General features: G+C 52.6%; 1 protein-coding gene across 1 annotated transcript; it reads right to left on the bottom strand.

Annotated features, from left to right (window-relative positions):
• Window positions 1-2241: 2241 nt before the first annotated feature.
• BPIFB6 (BPI fold containing family B member 6) lies at window positions 2242-15082 on the bottom strand. The gene is made up of 15 exons (XM_058686363.1): window positions 14925-15082; window positions 13293-13392; window positions 12146-12250; window positions 11524-11673; window positions 11302-11365; window positions 10813-10873; window positions 9924-10015; window positions 8956-9132; window positions 7854-7907; window positions 7053-7226; window positions 6230-6297; window positions 4757-4802; window positions 3573-3636; window positions 3066-3142; window positions 2242-2454 (listed from the first exon to the last, which is right to left on the bottom strand). The coding sequence occupies exons 1-15, from the start codon at window positions 15019-15021 to the stop codon at window positions 2416-2418; spliced, it is 1368 nt and encodes a 455-aa protein (XP_058542346.1). The 5' UTR covers window positions 15022-15082; the 3' UTR covers window positions 2242-2415.
• Between the last annotated feature and the right edge of the window lie 275 nt (window positions 15083-15357).

Raw genomic sequence — 15357 nt, 5'->3', positions numbered from 1 at the left:
GGCCTGGGGAAGGTGGCAGCGAGGCTCCGGTGGCCATAAGCGTACCGTATGCACATCCAAGGGCGGGACTGGGGGAGTGGAAGGGGCGTCTCTGGCATATCCAGGGAAGAGTATCAGCCACCCCTGGATCACACAGGACTCTGTATCTGCCAGGCCTGCCTCAATGCTGCCATTGTCCCAGCGCTGGGGAAACGGTGGGTGATGGGATTAGGCCTGCGGCAGGAGACAAGAAGACACAGCCCTGGCGTCTGGGCCTGGGCCAGGGAGGACCCCCTCTCCTCCCTCCCCTCTCCTCTCCCTCCTCCCTCCTCTGTGGCAGGCATGGGTTGGGGCCAGGATGGGACAGGATGGACCTGTCCAGGCCCCACAGGCTCCGGGAGTGCTGGCCTCCTGACCAGACTCTGGCCACACCATACCACCCACAGACACCTATGTGTGCCCAGACATGGACCCCCCACCGTCACAGACCCACCCAGACCCCCCACATACAAAGACTCATCCCCGAGAGGGGAGATAAAGAGATTCTAACGGACGCATGCACCAACACCGAGAGATACAGACACATGGCCACCACCCCAGTAATTTCCAGAACTGGAGTACCAACCAATCTCCCCTCATGTACATTTTTTTTCAAAGTTTCAGATTTTTTTTTTTTTACCTTCTAGCAAAAGACACTGATTTTGAGGGTCCACATAGAAGACACTTGTTTTAAAATGTATTGTTCACTTTATTATGTATAAACTACATTTTCTTTTATTTTTTCTTTCTTTCTTTTTTTAATATCTTTTTAAAAAATGTTTATTTATTTATTTTTAAGAGGGAGCACGAGTGGGGGAGAGGCAGAAAGAGAGAGGGAGAGAGAGAGAGAGAGAGAGAGAGAAGAGAGAATCCCAAGCAGCTCCGTGCTGTCAGCACAGAGCCCGACATGGGGCTCGATATCACAAACTGGGAGATCACAACCTGAGCGGAAATCGAGTCGGACACTTAATCGACTGAGCCACCCAGGTGCTCCTTTATTTCTTTATTTTTAGTTGAAATATACTTGGTCTATTGCCTTGTGTAAATTGAAGTGTCCCACATTTGCTATTAAGGGGAGTCGATTTGGAGACTAAGATCAGTGCCAGTCTCGGGAGAGGTGATGGGGCAGATATGACAAATATTGGGAGCCAATCCCCCCACGAGTGTTGTCTGTGAGACGCGGAAATGCCCCCGGCACAGACCGCGTCCACAGGAACACACAGACACACAGACATGGGTGGACAGGACACCGGAGGTCTTTTCACACGCAAACCTCTACAAACGGACCTTCCCGTCTGCACACACGGCTCACACTGCCCCCACCCGTGGGCTCTTCACACACTGACGGGGGCTTGAAAACACACAAGCTGGCACTTGGTTTTGCACAGTTAGCACCCCTTCCCCGACCCTGACCAGACACACCTGTTCACATCTCTTTCAGCCTCAAAAACTCATCTGTGCTGAGCGCTTATTGAGCACTTACTGTGTGCACAAGAACTTTTCATCGCTTGATTCATTTAATCCTCACGACAATGCTGCAGAAGTTAGTACCGTCATCATTCCCATTTTCCAGGTGAGAAAACAGAGAGGGAAGTGACTTGCCCAGGGCACACAGCAGCGAGGAGGCAGAGCCAGGATTTGAACCCAGACAGACAGGTTCAAGAGCCCAAATTCCAATTTGAGCCCTGTCCTGTGACTTGCCAGGTGGCACTGGGCCAGTAGTTCTACTTCTCTGAGCCTCAGTCTCCTCATCTGTGAAATAGGCACAGTCCTCACCTCCCTTAATTGTTGTGAGGATCGGAGGGGGTGACACAGGAGAGCTGGGAACACACTGGGCTTCTGCAGGCTCCCTGTCGTCAGAGCCACCCTCAAGATAAGATTTGGGGCAAGTAGATGAGATGGGCTGCAAAGAGTTTTGCTATTTGCTAAACTCTGTGACCTGGTAAAGGGAGCTGGCCCTGTGCCTCAACTTCCTCGTCTGTAAAGTGGGAATGGCAATGGTTGCCCTTCTCTCATAGGGTTATTGTGTGGATGAAATGAGATAGTACAAGTAAAGCCAGAGCATGGCATTCAGCAGGTTTTCATGAGGGAGCCCGTGCCTGCCCCCCAAGGCCGTGACCAGCATCCCTCGAACTCCAAGCTGGTCTGATACCCCAAAACCCACAGAGGGGGAAGAAAAGGCAGACGTCAATTTATTACAGATAAAGAGATCAAACCATCAGATGTTTGTGAGGATCTTTCTCCTGTTTATTGACAAGACCCAGCCCGGCCTGCCCCGCTTACTCCTCTTCAAAGGAGGTGTCTACTGGTGGGAAGGGGCCAGGCCCACCGGCTCCAATCGGGGGCTCCTCCAGAGGGCACAGCCGGTCGGTGGCATGCGGGCAGACCCTGCCCCCGTCAGTCCAGCTTCAAGTCGAGCACCAGCACCAGGGCATTCTGGCAGGAGGCAAAGGGCCAGGTGGGGATGAGTGGCCGTGGCAGGGGATAGGACCGGTCGGGCTCATGGCCAGGAAATGGATGCCAGGAGCAGAGGCTAAACTAGACCCGCCTGTGGCCCTTCGTGTCTCCGGGTGTCAGTTTTCTCAACGGTCAGGTGGGGACAGCATCCCTCCCTCTCAGAGTGGAGAGATCAAGTAAGAAAAATGTACATTTAATGCCCCAAGCACAATACTTGGCATGTAACGTAAAGCTGGTATTTATTAAGCACTTACTGTATGCCTTTAGGTGAACTATCTCAATAGCTCTCTGATGTGGGTACACCCCTATTATCAATGGAAAGACAGAGGGATAGAGAAAAGTGAAGTAATTTGCCCGAGGTGACGGAGAAGGAAGGCAGCAGAATCCAGGTTCCCTCCTGGGGAGCCCCTGGCCAAAGGGGGCCCAAGTCCTGAGGGGCAGGGTCTTGCTCAAGGGAGTGGCAGGATCATACTGATGGCCACTGCCCTCCTCAAGCCTCCTCCCCCCAGGCTGAGAGAGGAAGGCTTTTGCTCCTGATTCATTGGCCAAACGTATTGACTGACACGGCTTTTCTCAGCTCCTTTCCTCACCTCTACTATGTCCAGCTCCGCCAGGTTGTAATCTATGTCCAGCAAGTCTGGAAGTGGGAACCCGACTTGGAGCACATCTGAGAAACACAGTAAGAGTCATTTCAGCGACTGCTCTGTAGCTGACTACTCCTTAAAGCCACTCCTTGGCTGTCTGGAACAGAGTAGTGGGAAACAGCACGGTGAGTGATGGATGACGTCTGCCAGCCGCACAGGCACAGAGCGCATAAGCCTCACCACCGTGTATTTTCACCCCAGGCCTGGGTCAAGATCGGACCCATGGCATAGGGTCAAGGGGCAAGGGTCCCAAGTTGTGGGAGGGGCCTTTGTCCCCAGGTAGGTGACATTAGACTACATCAGCCTCAAAGACCCAGCAATGACTATTCACTCCCATTTAGCCTCCCTTATCTGGGGTCACTGAAAGGGCCTTGAGAGCACCCAGGTGGCATCCCTTCCTGCTTACAGTGCTTCTTAACAACAAGCAAAATCAAAGCCTACAGGAGCCCTCACCATTGACGACTGGGACATACGCCTCTTGGAGATAATCAGTGATGAAGCCAGTCAACTCCTTCTCCTGGGGGTGAGAGAGGAGAGGGAATACTCACATCCATCGTTCACTTCACTTCAATTCACTTCACTTCACTTCACTTCACTTCACTTCAATTCATCCAGTGTGAGTAACTGGATGGAAAAGTAGGATGTTGAAGTAGGAAAATCTGATGCTCAGATTTTTGCAGCCCTCACCTCGACTGGGTCTGGGGACCACAGGAATGCATATTAGAGACATCAAATAATTTGTCCACCTAGCGTCAAAACTGGGCTGGACCCTGCTTAACTGTAGGCTGATGCCCTATACCTCCACTTGGTCCCTGTTGAGTGACATATGGGCCTGGGGTCATAGTGCAGGAGGAATTCAAGGTGGGTGGGTGACCTGTGGACTTCATTTTGCTCCTACAGAAAACTCAGTAGTTGCAATCAGTCATTCACTCGCCACCACTCTGTACTTCAGTTTCCCCATCTGTGAAAGTGGAATGTAATAGCACCTATGCACAGGGATTCGGCGAGTTTGGGTACAGCCCAGAGCAGAGTGAGGACTCAACAAGTGCTGTTGTTATTATTGTTGACCAGCTGCTCAGCTTCCACCTTGGGCCCTGAGGCTACAAAGACTAATAAAAATGACAGCCGGGCCAACTGAGCCAGCCTCAGGCTGCTGCTATGTATGACAGCGTTATTAAAACCAATCCAGGGAAGGGTGCCTGGGTGGCTCAGTCGGTTGAGCGTCCGACTTTGGCTCAGGTCATGATCTCACGGTCTGTGAGTTCGAGCCCCGCATCGGGCTCTGTGCTGACTTCTCAGAGCCTGGAGCCTGTTTCAGATTCTGTGTCTCCCTCTCTCTCTGACCCTCCCCCGTTCATGCTCTATCTCTCTCTGTCTCAAAAATAAATAAAACGTTAAAAAAAAAAACAACAAAACCAATCCAGGGAGAAGTCCAGAATTTATCCAGAAAAGGAGATGGACTCAGAGAGGCTAAGTGACTTTCCCAGGGTCACACAGCACGTCAGCTGCCCCAAGCCCCACAGTGGTCGCTCTATTCACTCTGCCTCCATTTCAGGGCCCGTCCCCGCAGTGCCGAAGGAGAATAGGCACAGTCTTGCCCCCACACCAGGTCAGGCAGAAGAACTTGAGATACTTACACTGAAGGCACCAATCGAGGAGGACTCCCGTGATAGGCTCAGTAATCTGCATGGGGTGTTGAGGGGGACAAGGAGCAGGCAGCACAGTCAGAGCCACTGCCCCTGGCCATGGATAAAGGGGATCACAAATACCCACAACCCCTCTCTGAGACAGAAGTCCCTGTACAGCCTTCAGACCAGGTGCTCATAAGCCTCTGCTTGGATACTACCTATGACGGGGCACTCATCACCTTTCATCGTAGCCCATATTATTTGCCACAGCTCAAATCACTTCCTCATCTCATCGGTCCTGACTCTTCCCTCTGGGACCCCCAGTCACATCTATTGCTCCTGCCCAAGGCCAGGTATGCAGAGGTTTGCTGCCCAACCAGTCAGCTCCAGATCCTTGCAGGGCACAAGATTAGGACCCTTCACGTGACCTCCTTCCCTGCACAGCCTCCAATAAGCACTAATATATATGATGGCACCAGAACAGGCCACGTGATGGTCGTCTGGGAGCTTTATCTTCCCAAATTCTATTCTTTATTCCAGTAGCAGACCCTCCATTTTCCACTCTCATTCCAAGGCCTGCAGAGTCGCAGCGTGAGCACATGACCCAGACCCGGCCCATCAGAGCATTCCATCTCTGGTGTCAGTGATTAGTTTAGGATTGGCCATGTGGTCCACGCTAAACCAATGAGAAGCAGCCTTGGTAATTTAGTTAGAACTATTGGCTATTGGACAACAGGCCTCTTTTGTTGTTGGCCTCTTTGCCACCACGGGGGGGGGGGGGGGGGGGGGGGGGGGGAGGCTGCCTGAGAATTTAGCCAACAAAGTGGACAGCAAAGGCCAAGGGAGGAGGGAGATCCTGAAGACTTTGGGCACCTAAGATCTAGCCATGCCTGAAATTAAGATCTACCCCTAGAGTCTCCAATCACGTGAGCCCAAAGATTCCCTTTTGGGCTTAAGCCAGTTAAGTTGAAATTGTCTCCTGCACTGAAAGAATCCTGGCCGAATACAAGTCAGATCAAAGATTAAGACAAATATAAAAATTAATGAGTAACTGGATGGAAAACTAGGATGTTGAAGTAGGATAGTGAGTATAATATATGTAGCCACTGCTCCCATATAAATGTTAGCTGTTGCTAGTAGGACAGGCTTCCAGGAGGAGGTGGCATTTGAAGTGGCACAGGGAAAAGTCTATTAAGGAAAAAGGGGACATGGACCCACGATCAGACGTGCTGTGCAAGAGCCTAGTGGGAGCACCGGTGGGAGAATTTGAGAAAGGACTTGAGGGCCAGGCTAAGGTTTGAGACAAGATCATGCAGGTAACAAGCTAGTGAGGATTTCAGGACAGGGGTAGTGACCAGAGCAGCCTGGCAGTGTGGGCCACGCTGGATGGACCAGTGGGAGACTATGGAGCAGAAAACCAAGCACTGGTGGTAATGCCCACGCGGGAATACAGGGACGCCGGCACAGGCAGCAGACTCTTACCTGTCCAGAGAGGTGAGCATCAGCAGCCGGTCCTCACGAACTGAGTACTGGATTTTCAGGTTGAAGTGCTGGTGGGTGGTGGGTGGGGACAAAAGCAGGGAGAAGGCAGTGGTAAAACCAGGGGCCCCACCTTCCCAGTACCATTGCCTTAACAAAGCAGAGGTCTTCCTCTCTGCCCATCTTATCTGCAGGAACTGAATCCAGTAGTCTCCCCTTGCCCCAAGCCCAGGCTCCTTATCTTCTCTGTAGCTGCCCCAGGGCAAGACTCTCAGAATACCTAGCACATTTGTAGGTCCTTGTGCACACCGCATTATTGCTTCAGCCTTTGAACATCCTGTGATCTCTACCTGGAGTGCCCTCCATCACCAGCCTCCCCAGCATCAACCCTTTCCCTGGCCAGCTCCTGCTCAACCTTCAAAACACAGCTCAGGCATCACCTCCTCTGGGAAGTCCTCTGTGATTTCCTCAACTAGATTTGGGTTCTTCCGAGGATCCCATAATCCCCTGGGTGAGCCCTTCTCTGCCTTTGTAGATGCTAATGAAGGGCGGGGGGGGGGGGGGGGAGGAAAGGGGGGGAGAACAAAAGGAGAGAGGAAGGAGAGAGAAAGGAAGGACTGAACTCTTGACCTCAGTTTGTTGATCTTTCTAGCCATTCAAAGGTTTAGTGGCAGAGCCAAGGATCAGATGCCAGGTGACAGTTCCCAGGAGGTTAGGATCACATAAATGACAGTAATTAAGGATTCTTCAATCCATTACTTGGGTATTAACTAAGATCCTACACTCCAGTCTTGAATAGCCACAAGGCTGGGCCTGTTCTACTCACAGTTTCCAGGAGAAAGAGGGATACAGGAGCCTTCCCTCGCCTCCGAGCAGCAAACATCTCCAGGGTGCCATGGAGGTGCAGCAGGCTCTTGCCTGTCTTCATGGTGACCTTGGGAGGCTTGTTTATCCTGATCTGGGTCACCAAGGGCTTCGGCTTGGGATAGGCCTTAGCTACCTACAGAAAGCAGGAAATTCTCCTCAGGGAATGCCACCTCAGACTGGTGGCTTCAGTTGAAACCAGGAGTCCCTCCTGAAATAAGGCGATTTGTACCTTGGACACAGGAAACATGGCATGCAAGGGCTGGAATGTGTTTATCAGGAAATAAACAAAACAGACAGTCTGGCTATTTCTTATTGGACATAGAAAGTAAATCTCACAAAACCTGAGCTGCTTCTATGCTGGACCCAAAGAGCACTTTATGGAGACGTTGGGATGATTTCACATCAGCCAAGGGAAACGTGGCCTTGAAAAGCTGCCTCCCAAGGGTGCCTGAGCAATTCAGTCAGTTAAGTGTCTGACTTCAGCTCAGGTCATGATCTCACAGTTCACGAGTTCAAGCCCTGCATTGGGTTCTGTGCTGACAGCTCAGAGCCTGGAGTCTGATTCAGCTTCTGTATCTCCCTCTCTCTCTGCCTCCCCCTCCACCCCCGACTTGCACTCTGTCTCTCTCAAAAATAAACATTAAACAAAAAAAATTTTTTTTAAGAAAAAAAAGAAAAGATGCCTCTCAAATCCCTTGTCCCTTCAACTGGAAAACAAGGCCAAGTAGGCATGGTAGTCATGGCAGGTCAGGGCACTCACTTTAGGGATGAAGCCAGCCAGTGTCTTAGTGGTTTGTGGGGGCAGCTTACCAATCTACAAAACAAAATCAAGTTTAGGACTACTAAAGCCCTCCCCCACCCTTCCTAACAGACTCTATAAAGTATGCCTTCTGAGGTTCCCTTCATCATAACCTTATTACTCTGTGATTAAGTAGGTAAGGAGACCCTGGCTAGCCCAGACTGTGGCTTATACATCCCAATGCCCATGGCTCTTAGCGTAATGTCAGATGCTGAGAAAATGTTGGATGAATAAGTGGCAGACAGATGGATGGATGTGATGTATGAGAGGGGGTGGGTGGACAACTTTGTGGATGGATAGATGAATGGGAAATGGATAAACAAATGAGTGCTGAATGGATGCATGGATGGATGGATGAACACTTATGTAGAAGAATGAATAATAGATGGGCAGGTGGGGGGTGGATGGAAGGATGAAAGGAATGACGTATGGGAGGAGAGTGGATATGAAGATGTGGAATGGTCTGATAAACAGGTGGGAGAATGGATGATGAATGGATTGATTGGTGGGAGGATGGATGAGAAAGTACATGGATGGATGGTGGTTACATGGATGGGGGGATGAATGCCTCGATCAGTGATGACGGATGAATGGATAGATGAGTAGGAGGATGAATAATGGAGAGTTGGGTGGATAGATGGGTGTTTGGGTGACCAAAGTCAGATACGTGGACTCACTTATTCAGTAGTACCAGACCCTATTCTAGGTATGGATGGCATAAAGGGTGGATGGATACTAGCTGGAAGGCTAGAGTCTACAGCATGAATATATGATAGCGAGATGAATGAATGAGTAGCTGATGACTGGATAAAAAGAAGGTGGATGGATGGCCAGTATATGAGAGTTGTAGGTTGATGGATATATACCTGGCTGTGTCAACAGTTGGATGGACAGATGAGTAGATGGTGGTTACATGGACAGAGAGATGGTAGGTTTGGGGGCAAACTGATGATAGAAACCCAGATCAGTCCTGGCATCTCCCAGTCTTGGTGTTGCCCATGGCCCCAGGATAATTCTCAGAATAGACACACCAGGCAAGGACTGTCATTACAGGGCAGCTCACCTTCATATCCTGGACATTCACATTAAAGGACTTCTGCAGAAGGGCAAGCTCTGTGGTGAGGAAGGTGGCCGAGAGCAGCAACTGTGAAGAGCCTTCAGCATACCCCTCAGGGAACTCGAGGGCCTCCCCGGCATCAGCACGCTGGATGGTGTTGCCCTCTTGCTGCTGCACCACAGGCTGTGGGACAGCGGGGAGAGACATGCTTAACCTTGGCCATGAAGAACTATGGCTGCGGGCAAGGCCCTGTCCTCAAAACTAAATCAGCCTCCAAGTTGGCAAGTCCCTAGATGGGAGAGCCAAGAGCAGGCTACCTTCCCAGTGTACAGATGGGCAAACTGGGACCTGTGAAGATAAGGGAACCAGTCACTAATCGATGGTGGTTGCTGATGGGATTGCTTAAGTAACTTCATTTAGTCTGACTGACCAGTTGGAGCACTCATTGATACAGACCTGCTTTCTGTGTATTCTGAGAAGAGGTAAATAGCAAACAACGTGGGGCCTGGAAGAACCACACTGGAGGGAGACTTCACAGGGAGATGACATTGTGGGATTTTTCTTCCCATTCCTGGAAGAGGCATCTCACCTAGTCACCTGGAGATCTGGAGACCTGAGTGAGGACCCAACTCTGCCACCAGCTCACAGTGAGACCCTAACCAAGTCCTGCCTCCTCCCTGGGCCCCAGTGTTCCCATCTGTACAACTGGGCGGGCCACTCATTGGGAGAAGCAGACAGCCTCGGAGAAGGTGCATGTGTGGGGTCAGTGGTCCTGGAAGTCAGCTCAGGACTAAGGGTTCATGTTGAGAGCAGAAAGAGGGAGAAGCTTTCAGTTTTGGGGAACACTTTCATGGCGGGCCTGGTCTGCCAGGGCCCAAGGAGCCCTCGCACCCTCCACAACCCAGTCCAGCCACCTCCCCTGGCAGAGGCAGGCTGGTGAGAGCCCTGTCCCCTGGTGGCCCCCTGGCACTTACACTGAAGGCTACTTGGAGATAGTTGGCTGTGGTGGTTGGCATGGATGTCAGGACATATTTGACAATGCCCATCTGGCCCACGGGCATGGGAGCTGTGCAAAAGGAGGTTCTACTCAGAGAGGCACCAACTGCGGGCAAGCCATAGAGGCTGGCACCAGTCAGCTGCCACCTGAGCTGGCTTGGGTGCCAGAAATCCTTGCCCTCTGTGTGACCCAAGGCAAGTTACTTGAGCCTCTCGGGGTCTTAGTAATTCCATCTGTAGGAGGGAGGCCGTGGTGGCTGGCCTGGAAATCCTCCTCCCACACACCTCTCTGCAGGCACAGAGCTTGAGAGTTCCCGAGGGGTGTTGTGGCTCAGTTCCCACAATAGACTGGCGTGATTAAGATTATTGGCTCTGTTTTACAGATGAGAAAACTGAGGCTCAGAGGAATGAAATGATTTGTTCCAGGCCACACTACTGAGCACACGAGCCAGTTTTCTTCAGGCCCAGCCATTGGGCTCTCCTCTCACCTGACTAGGGAACCCTATGAATCCTGAGAAAACAGAGGCAGTAAATCCCCTCGACAAAGGAAAGAGTTAGAGGTCACCACTATAGGATTACTATTCAGGGTGTAGGCTTTGTGGATGAGCCTATGATGGCTGCTGTTCTTGGAGTCTAGGGGGTGAGGGGTAGAACACTGGATGGAAGGCGGAGACCAAAAGCCCAGAGTCCCTCAGGGCCTCAGGCCTCCCATCTGGACAGTAGGCAGATGGAGGGACACCATGACCTTAGACCTCCTCAGTCCCAAGCCTGGGCTTGGAGCAGGTGCTTGAATGGAGAACGGGGGTCTCAAAGTCCAGCCATCCTGATGTCCCCATGTGTGAGCGAGGCATGGCTAGGGCTACCCACCATTCAGGTTGGCCCACTTCCTGTTCACATACACCAGGACCGCATCAATGGCTGGACACATCTGGAAGCAGAGAAGGTACTGGGCTGAGGGGGCCCCTGCATGGAAGGCCTCACTTCTCACAGCTGAATGGTACTCCATGGGGAGACCCAAGAGCCCTGGAGGGACAAGGGCTGAAGGGGAAACCGAGTCTACACATCACATGGAAAATCAATGGCAGAACCTGGACTAGAATCCAGAGCTCTTGACCACAGCCTGAAAATCAGTAGACTCATTCCCCAATGAGAGGAATGAGTAATGGAGGCGGGGTGGGGGGGCAGGCTGTGGTGTGTAGTCTGCCATTTTCTCCTTCTGTGCTCATGGCAGACATCACTAGAGACACCAACAGCCTCAGAATCCTCCTCAGCTACCGTCAGTCAGCCAGGGTCACAGCACTCGCCATGGTCTGAGCACACCTATGGATGTGGGTTGACACTTGCCCTGGTACTCACCAGGCTAGGAAGCACTTTGTGTAGGGTGCTGTCCAGGAACTTGTTGACAACCTTAGGCAGCATGCTGGACTCAGAGGATGGGGACAGGGCACAGATGGCAGGAAATTAGGCACAGGACATTCAGGGACACAACAGGGGAAGCGCAGTGGCTCGGGAAGTGGGAAGCTGGGCAGGGGTGGTAGCGTGGACCCCAACTTCCTCCCCAGCCACAGAGCCCCTCACTTGCTAGGCAGGTTGGTCTTCACGCTGACCAGGACGACCTCACAGCCCTCACTCTTGAACGTGGGGAGACCCGTTTTCTCATCCTGCAGAAGCCGGTTGGTGGCTGTGATGTTCAGAACCACGATGATCTCCATGTTCCCACCTATGAAGCTGGAGGAGAGGGCAAGCAGGCATCATGGGCATCTTTGCCACTGTGGCCACTCTCCCTGTCTCCTCTTTGCCCTCAGTCTCAGCAGCTCTGGGAGGAGGAAAGGGTGAGTCACCACCCCCACAGGATAGAAAAGAAGATGGACTTGCCCAAGGTCACAAAATGGGTCTCTCCTGTTCCCTCTTGCTTTGGTAACCTCCTACACATCCTTCAAAACCCTACTCAGCTATCATTATCTCCCCCAAAGCCTTTTCTGATTCCCCTCACGCTGCCAGTGCTTCCTCTGTCCTAGGCTAGTCACTGAGTCTGTGATCATCTGTGCTCAAGTCTGGTTCCCAACAAATGCAGGAACCCAACATGCACTATCTCAGACCACAGTGCCCAGGTGGCTCCCAGTAGGTATGCAATACATGTACATGTAAGAGTAAGACGAGGCCATCTCCCTTCCCTCCCGCCCTCCTCTGCTGTACTCACCTCTTGCCAGTGATGGTCATGCCGGTGGACACACACTGGAAGATGCCCACCCCAGGTAGGAAGCTCAGTGTGATGACAGGCAGCTGCACATCCTTCACCTTCAGACTGGGAGGCGACAGACATCCACAGCAATGAAACCAGGCAGGTGAGAGCCAGGCTCTTAACCCACTCCTCCACCCCCTGGCTGGGGAAGTCTTGCGTTAATCCCCCATCTCATGTCATAGGGAGAAGCCTGCCTGCCCATTGAGAAACGCAAGGGCTGGACACGAACCAGTTTGTACACAGAAGTACTTGTGTACGACTTGGCCGGGTGATCTGGGGCTGCACCCTTCCCCTTGGTGGGCCTCAGTTTCCCCACTGGCAAAATGGGGAGGTTTGCCTGGATCAGGGCTTTTCAACAGTGGCACCGTTGACATGTGGGCAGAATAATTCTTTGCTGTGGGGGGCTGACCTGTGCCTTGCAAGATGGTTAGCTGCATCCCTGGCTTCCACCCCTGGAGGCACCATATGCACCTCCGCCTACCCTCTCCAGCAAGTCGCGATAACCAAAAATGTTTCCGGACATTGCCGAATGTCCCTTGGAGGCAAAACGCCCCTGGCTGAAAACCACCAGTCGAGATCCAGGATAACAAAGACGTGGCCCGTCTAATCCTCCCCTCCATCCCTCCATTCCTGAGCTCTTGGCAGACATTGCTAATTGATCACAGTCTGTGCCACAGAGCCCACCCTCCCCAGCACCTCATTCCAGGCAGCCCCTACCAATGGATCCCACCGAGCACTTGCAATGGAACCAATTTGCCTCATCATTAGATGGTGGTTGATACCTTTCTGGCTCTGTCATTTGAGAAATTTTCCTTCAATTTCACGTGCATTCAGTGAGTCCCGGCTGCATGCAGGGAGCTGGGATTTGACTTCTCAACCTTACTTCCTCCTCCCAATGCTCACAAGAGGCAGGAATTGTCTCCAGTGGATGACTGAGGCCCAGGTAGGAGCAGTGACCTACCCAAGGTCACACAGCAAGCCACCGGCAAAGCAGGGCAGAGGCCCCAGGCCCTGCCTCACCTCTCCCTCCTGCCTTCTCAGGTCCTGGGCACAGCATTCCCCACCACCCTCTCCCTGCCACCCCCAAAGCCCTTCCCCTGCTCACTTGGTGATGCCCTTGATGGGTTTCATTCCCGGCCGCTTCTTGCCCGCCTCAGCCGCCATCTGCTCCAGGATATGGCTCTCATCCATGGCACTCTGTACCTCTGGAAAAGGGGGGTATCCAGAGAGACACTTAGCTGGTCTCCCCGCTACTTTCCTGCCCTGGGCCAACCTCTCAGGCATCCCAGGCACGGGCCACTCACAAGTGACACCACTCTGTGCCCAGAGTCACTGTGCCCCACCCTGGGCTGGGTGATCCAGAGACCCAGAGAGGAATCATCCCTGACCCCTGTCCTCCTCCAGCCTCACAGGGGAGACAGTTGCCAGCAACGGCAGTAACAAGTGACAAGAGCCATAATACACTGGGGCAGCTGGAGGAACCACAGGAGGGGTTTGGGCCAGAAGAGAAGAGGTGGGGAAGGCTTCCAGGAGGCGGTGCCATCTCAGTTGGTCCTGATAGGAGCAGGAAAGATAGGAATTTTCACCAGGAAGCAAAGAGGTAAAGGAGGCCACTGCAGGCAGTGGGCATACAAAATGCAAAGGTGGAGAAGCAGGGAAGAAGGTGGCAGGGTGAGGCAAGGGTGAGAAACCCAGCATGGCTGGAGGGTGGGGAGGGGCATGACGGAGACTAGAACAGTTTGCGGGGGGGGTGTATCAAGAGGGGGCCCTAAACCCCAAGCCAGACTGGTGACTTTATCCTTTGGCCCAGCCACTCTCAAAGCCGGGGGACTAGGGAACTCGTCTGACAGCTTGTTAAAGATGCAGATTCTGCTGGTTCCCCAGGCCAGGAGGCCCCAACCCTGAATGCCACGATGCCAGAAACAAACACCTGCACAATGGTCATAGGCCGATTCCCAGAGAGGGGACAAACACGGAGACGGAGACGGGAGAGCTGTCACCACCTCTTTGCACCTCCGTGCGACTTCATTTCCCTCAAAGTCATGGAGCTGGGAGGTGGGAAGTAAGTTTCACTAAAGCCCCTCCAGGAGGTTTTAATCTCACATTTCATTTCATCTGCCCAAGTAAGGACCGGTCACCCTATTTTACATTTCTTTACATTTTTTTTTTTTAATATATGAAATTTACTGTCAAATTGGTTTCCATACAACACCCAGTGCTCATCCCAAAAGGTGCCCTCCTCAATACCCATCACCCACCCTGCCCTCCCTCCCACCCCCCATCAGCCCTCAGTTTGGTCTCAGTTTTTAACAGTCTCTTACAGAAACCCATGGGGGAGGGGAAGGAAAAAAAAAAAAAGAGGTTACATTTCTTTACATTTTATATTTACAGATGAGCAAACAACACTTTGCCTGAGGTCACACAGCAAATCGGTAGCTGAGCTGGGATTTGGCTCACGTCTGTCTTCCCCACAGCCCTCTTAGGCCACCAGCCCTGCAGTCGGGGCCAGGAGAGGCTCCGGGGAAGCAGGATTTCCTGTTCTGCCTCCAACTTGCGGAGGGACCTGGGCCAAGTCACCCCATTTTCTCTGGGCCTCAGTTTCCTCCTCTGTAAGATGGCAGAGTAATATCATTGCTGCTCACTTTGTTTTGAGGCTCATAGGGTGTTCACGGCCATGCAAACATGAGTGATCGCTACCTGCCCCTCAGCCCCGGCCCCGGGCCCGCCAGCTTACCGCGGTTCATGATGTCCAGGCCCAGCCGCAGCAGCGCCCCGGGGTCAGCTCGTGTGTGGGTCAGCAGGCCACAGAGTGCCAGAAACAGGATCCGCAGCATGGCTCCACCTGTGCCGTGGGGCCTGAATTGGTTCCTAGACCCTGGTCCCCTAGACCCTGTTTCCTCCGGGGACCTCCTGTGCTCCAGAAGACAACAGGCCCCCTGGATGGTCTTGGGGGTCCAGGGGCCTCTGAACTCCAGTTCAGCAAACCTTATTACTGACTTCCAAAGGGGTCAAAGAGTGTCCTGATTGAACACGAGGCCTCTGCGTCACCCCAGGAAGGTCACTTCCCCCTCTAAGCCTCAGTTTCCCCATCGGTCGGCGTGATGCGTGTTCTGACCAGCCCGCGTAAAGGGGGTGGTGGGAGGTTCAGCTGCAGTTTTGCATGAGTCCAA

This window comes from Neofelis nebulosa, chromosome 9 (assembly GCF_028018385.1).
Source record: "Neofelis nebulosa isolate mNeoNeb1 chromosome 9, mNeoNeb1.pri, whole genome shotgun sequence".
NCBI lineage: Eukaryota > Metazoa > Chordata > Mammalia > Carnivora > Felidae > Neofelis > Neofelis nebulosa.
Note: the sequence above shows the minus strand (reverse complement) of the source record. Positions and strands in the feature narration are given on the sequence as shown.

Bases quoted from the DNA above. Each gene is read 5' to 3' on its own strand.
- BPIFB6 (XM_058686363.1), bottom strand. From the start codon at position 15,021: ATGCTGCGGATCCTGTTTCTGGCACTCTGTGGCCTGCTGACCCACACA. The intron at 11,366-11,523 runs GTGAGGGGCTCT...CTCTGAGTCCAG, and splicing joins AAGACCAACCTGCCTAGCAA to CATGCTGCCTAAGGTTGTCA. The intron at 4,803-6,229 runs GTAAGAGTCTGC...CACCCCATGCAG, and splicing joins ATGCTCACCTCTCTGGACAG to ATTACTGAGCCTATCACGGG.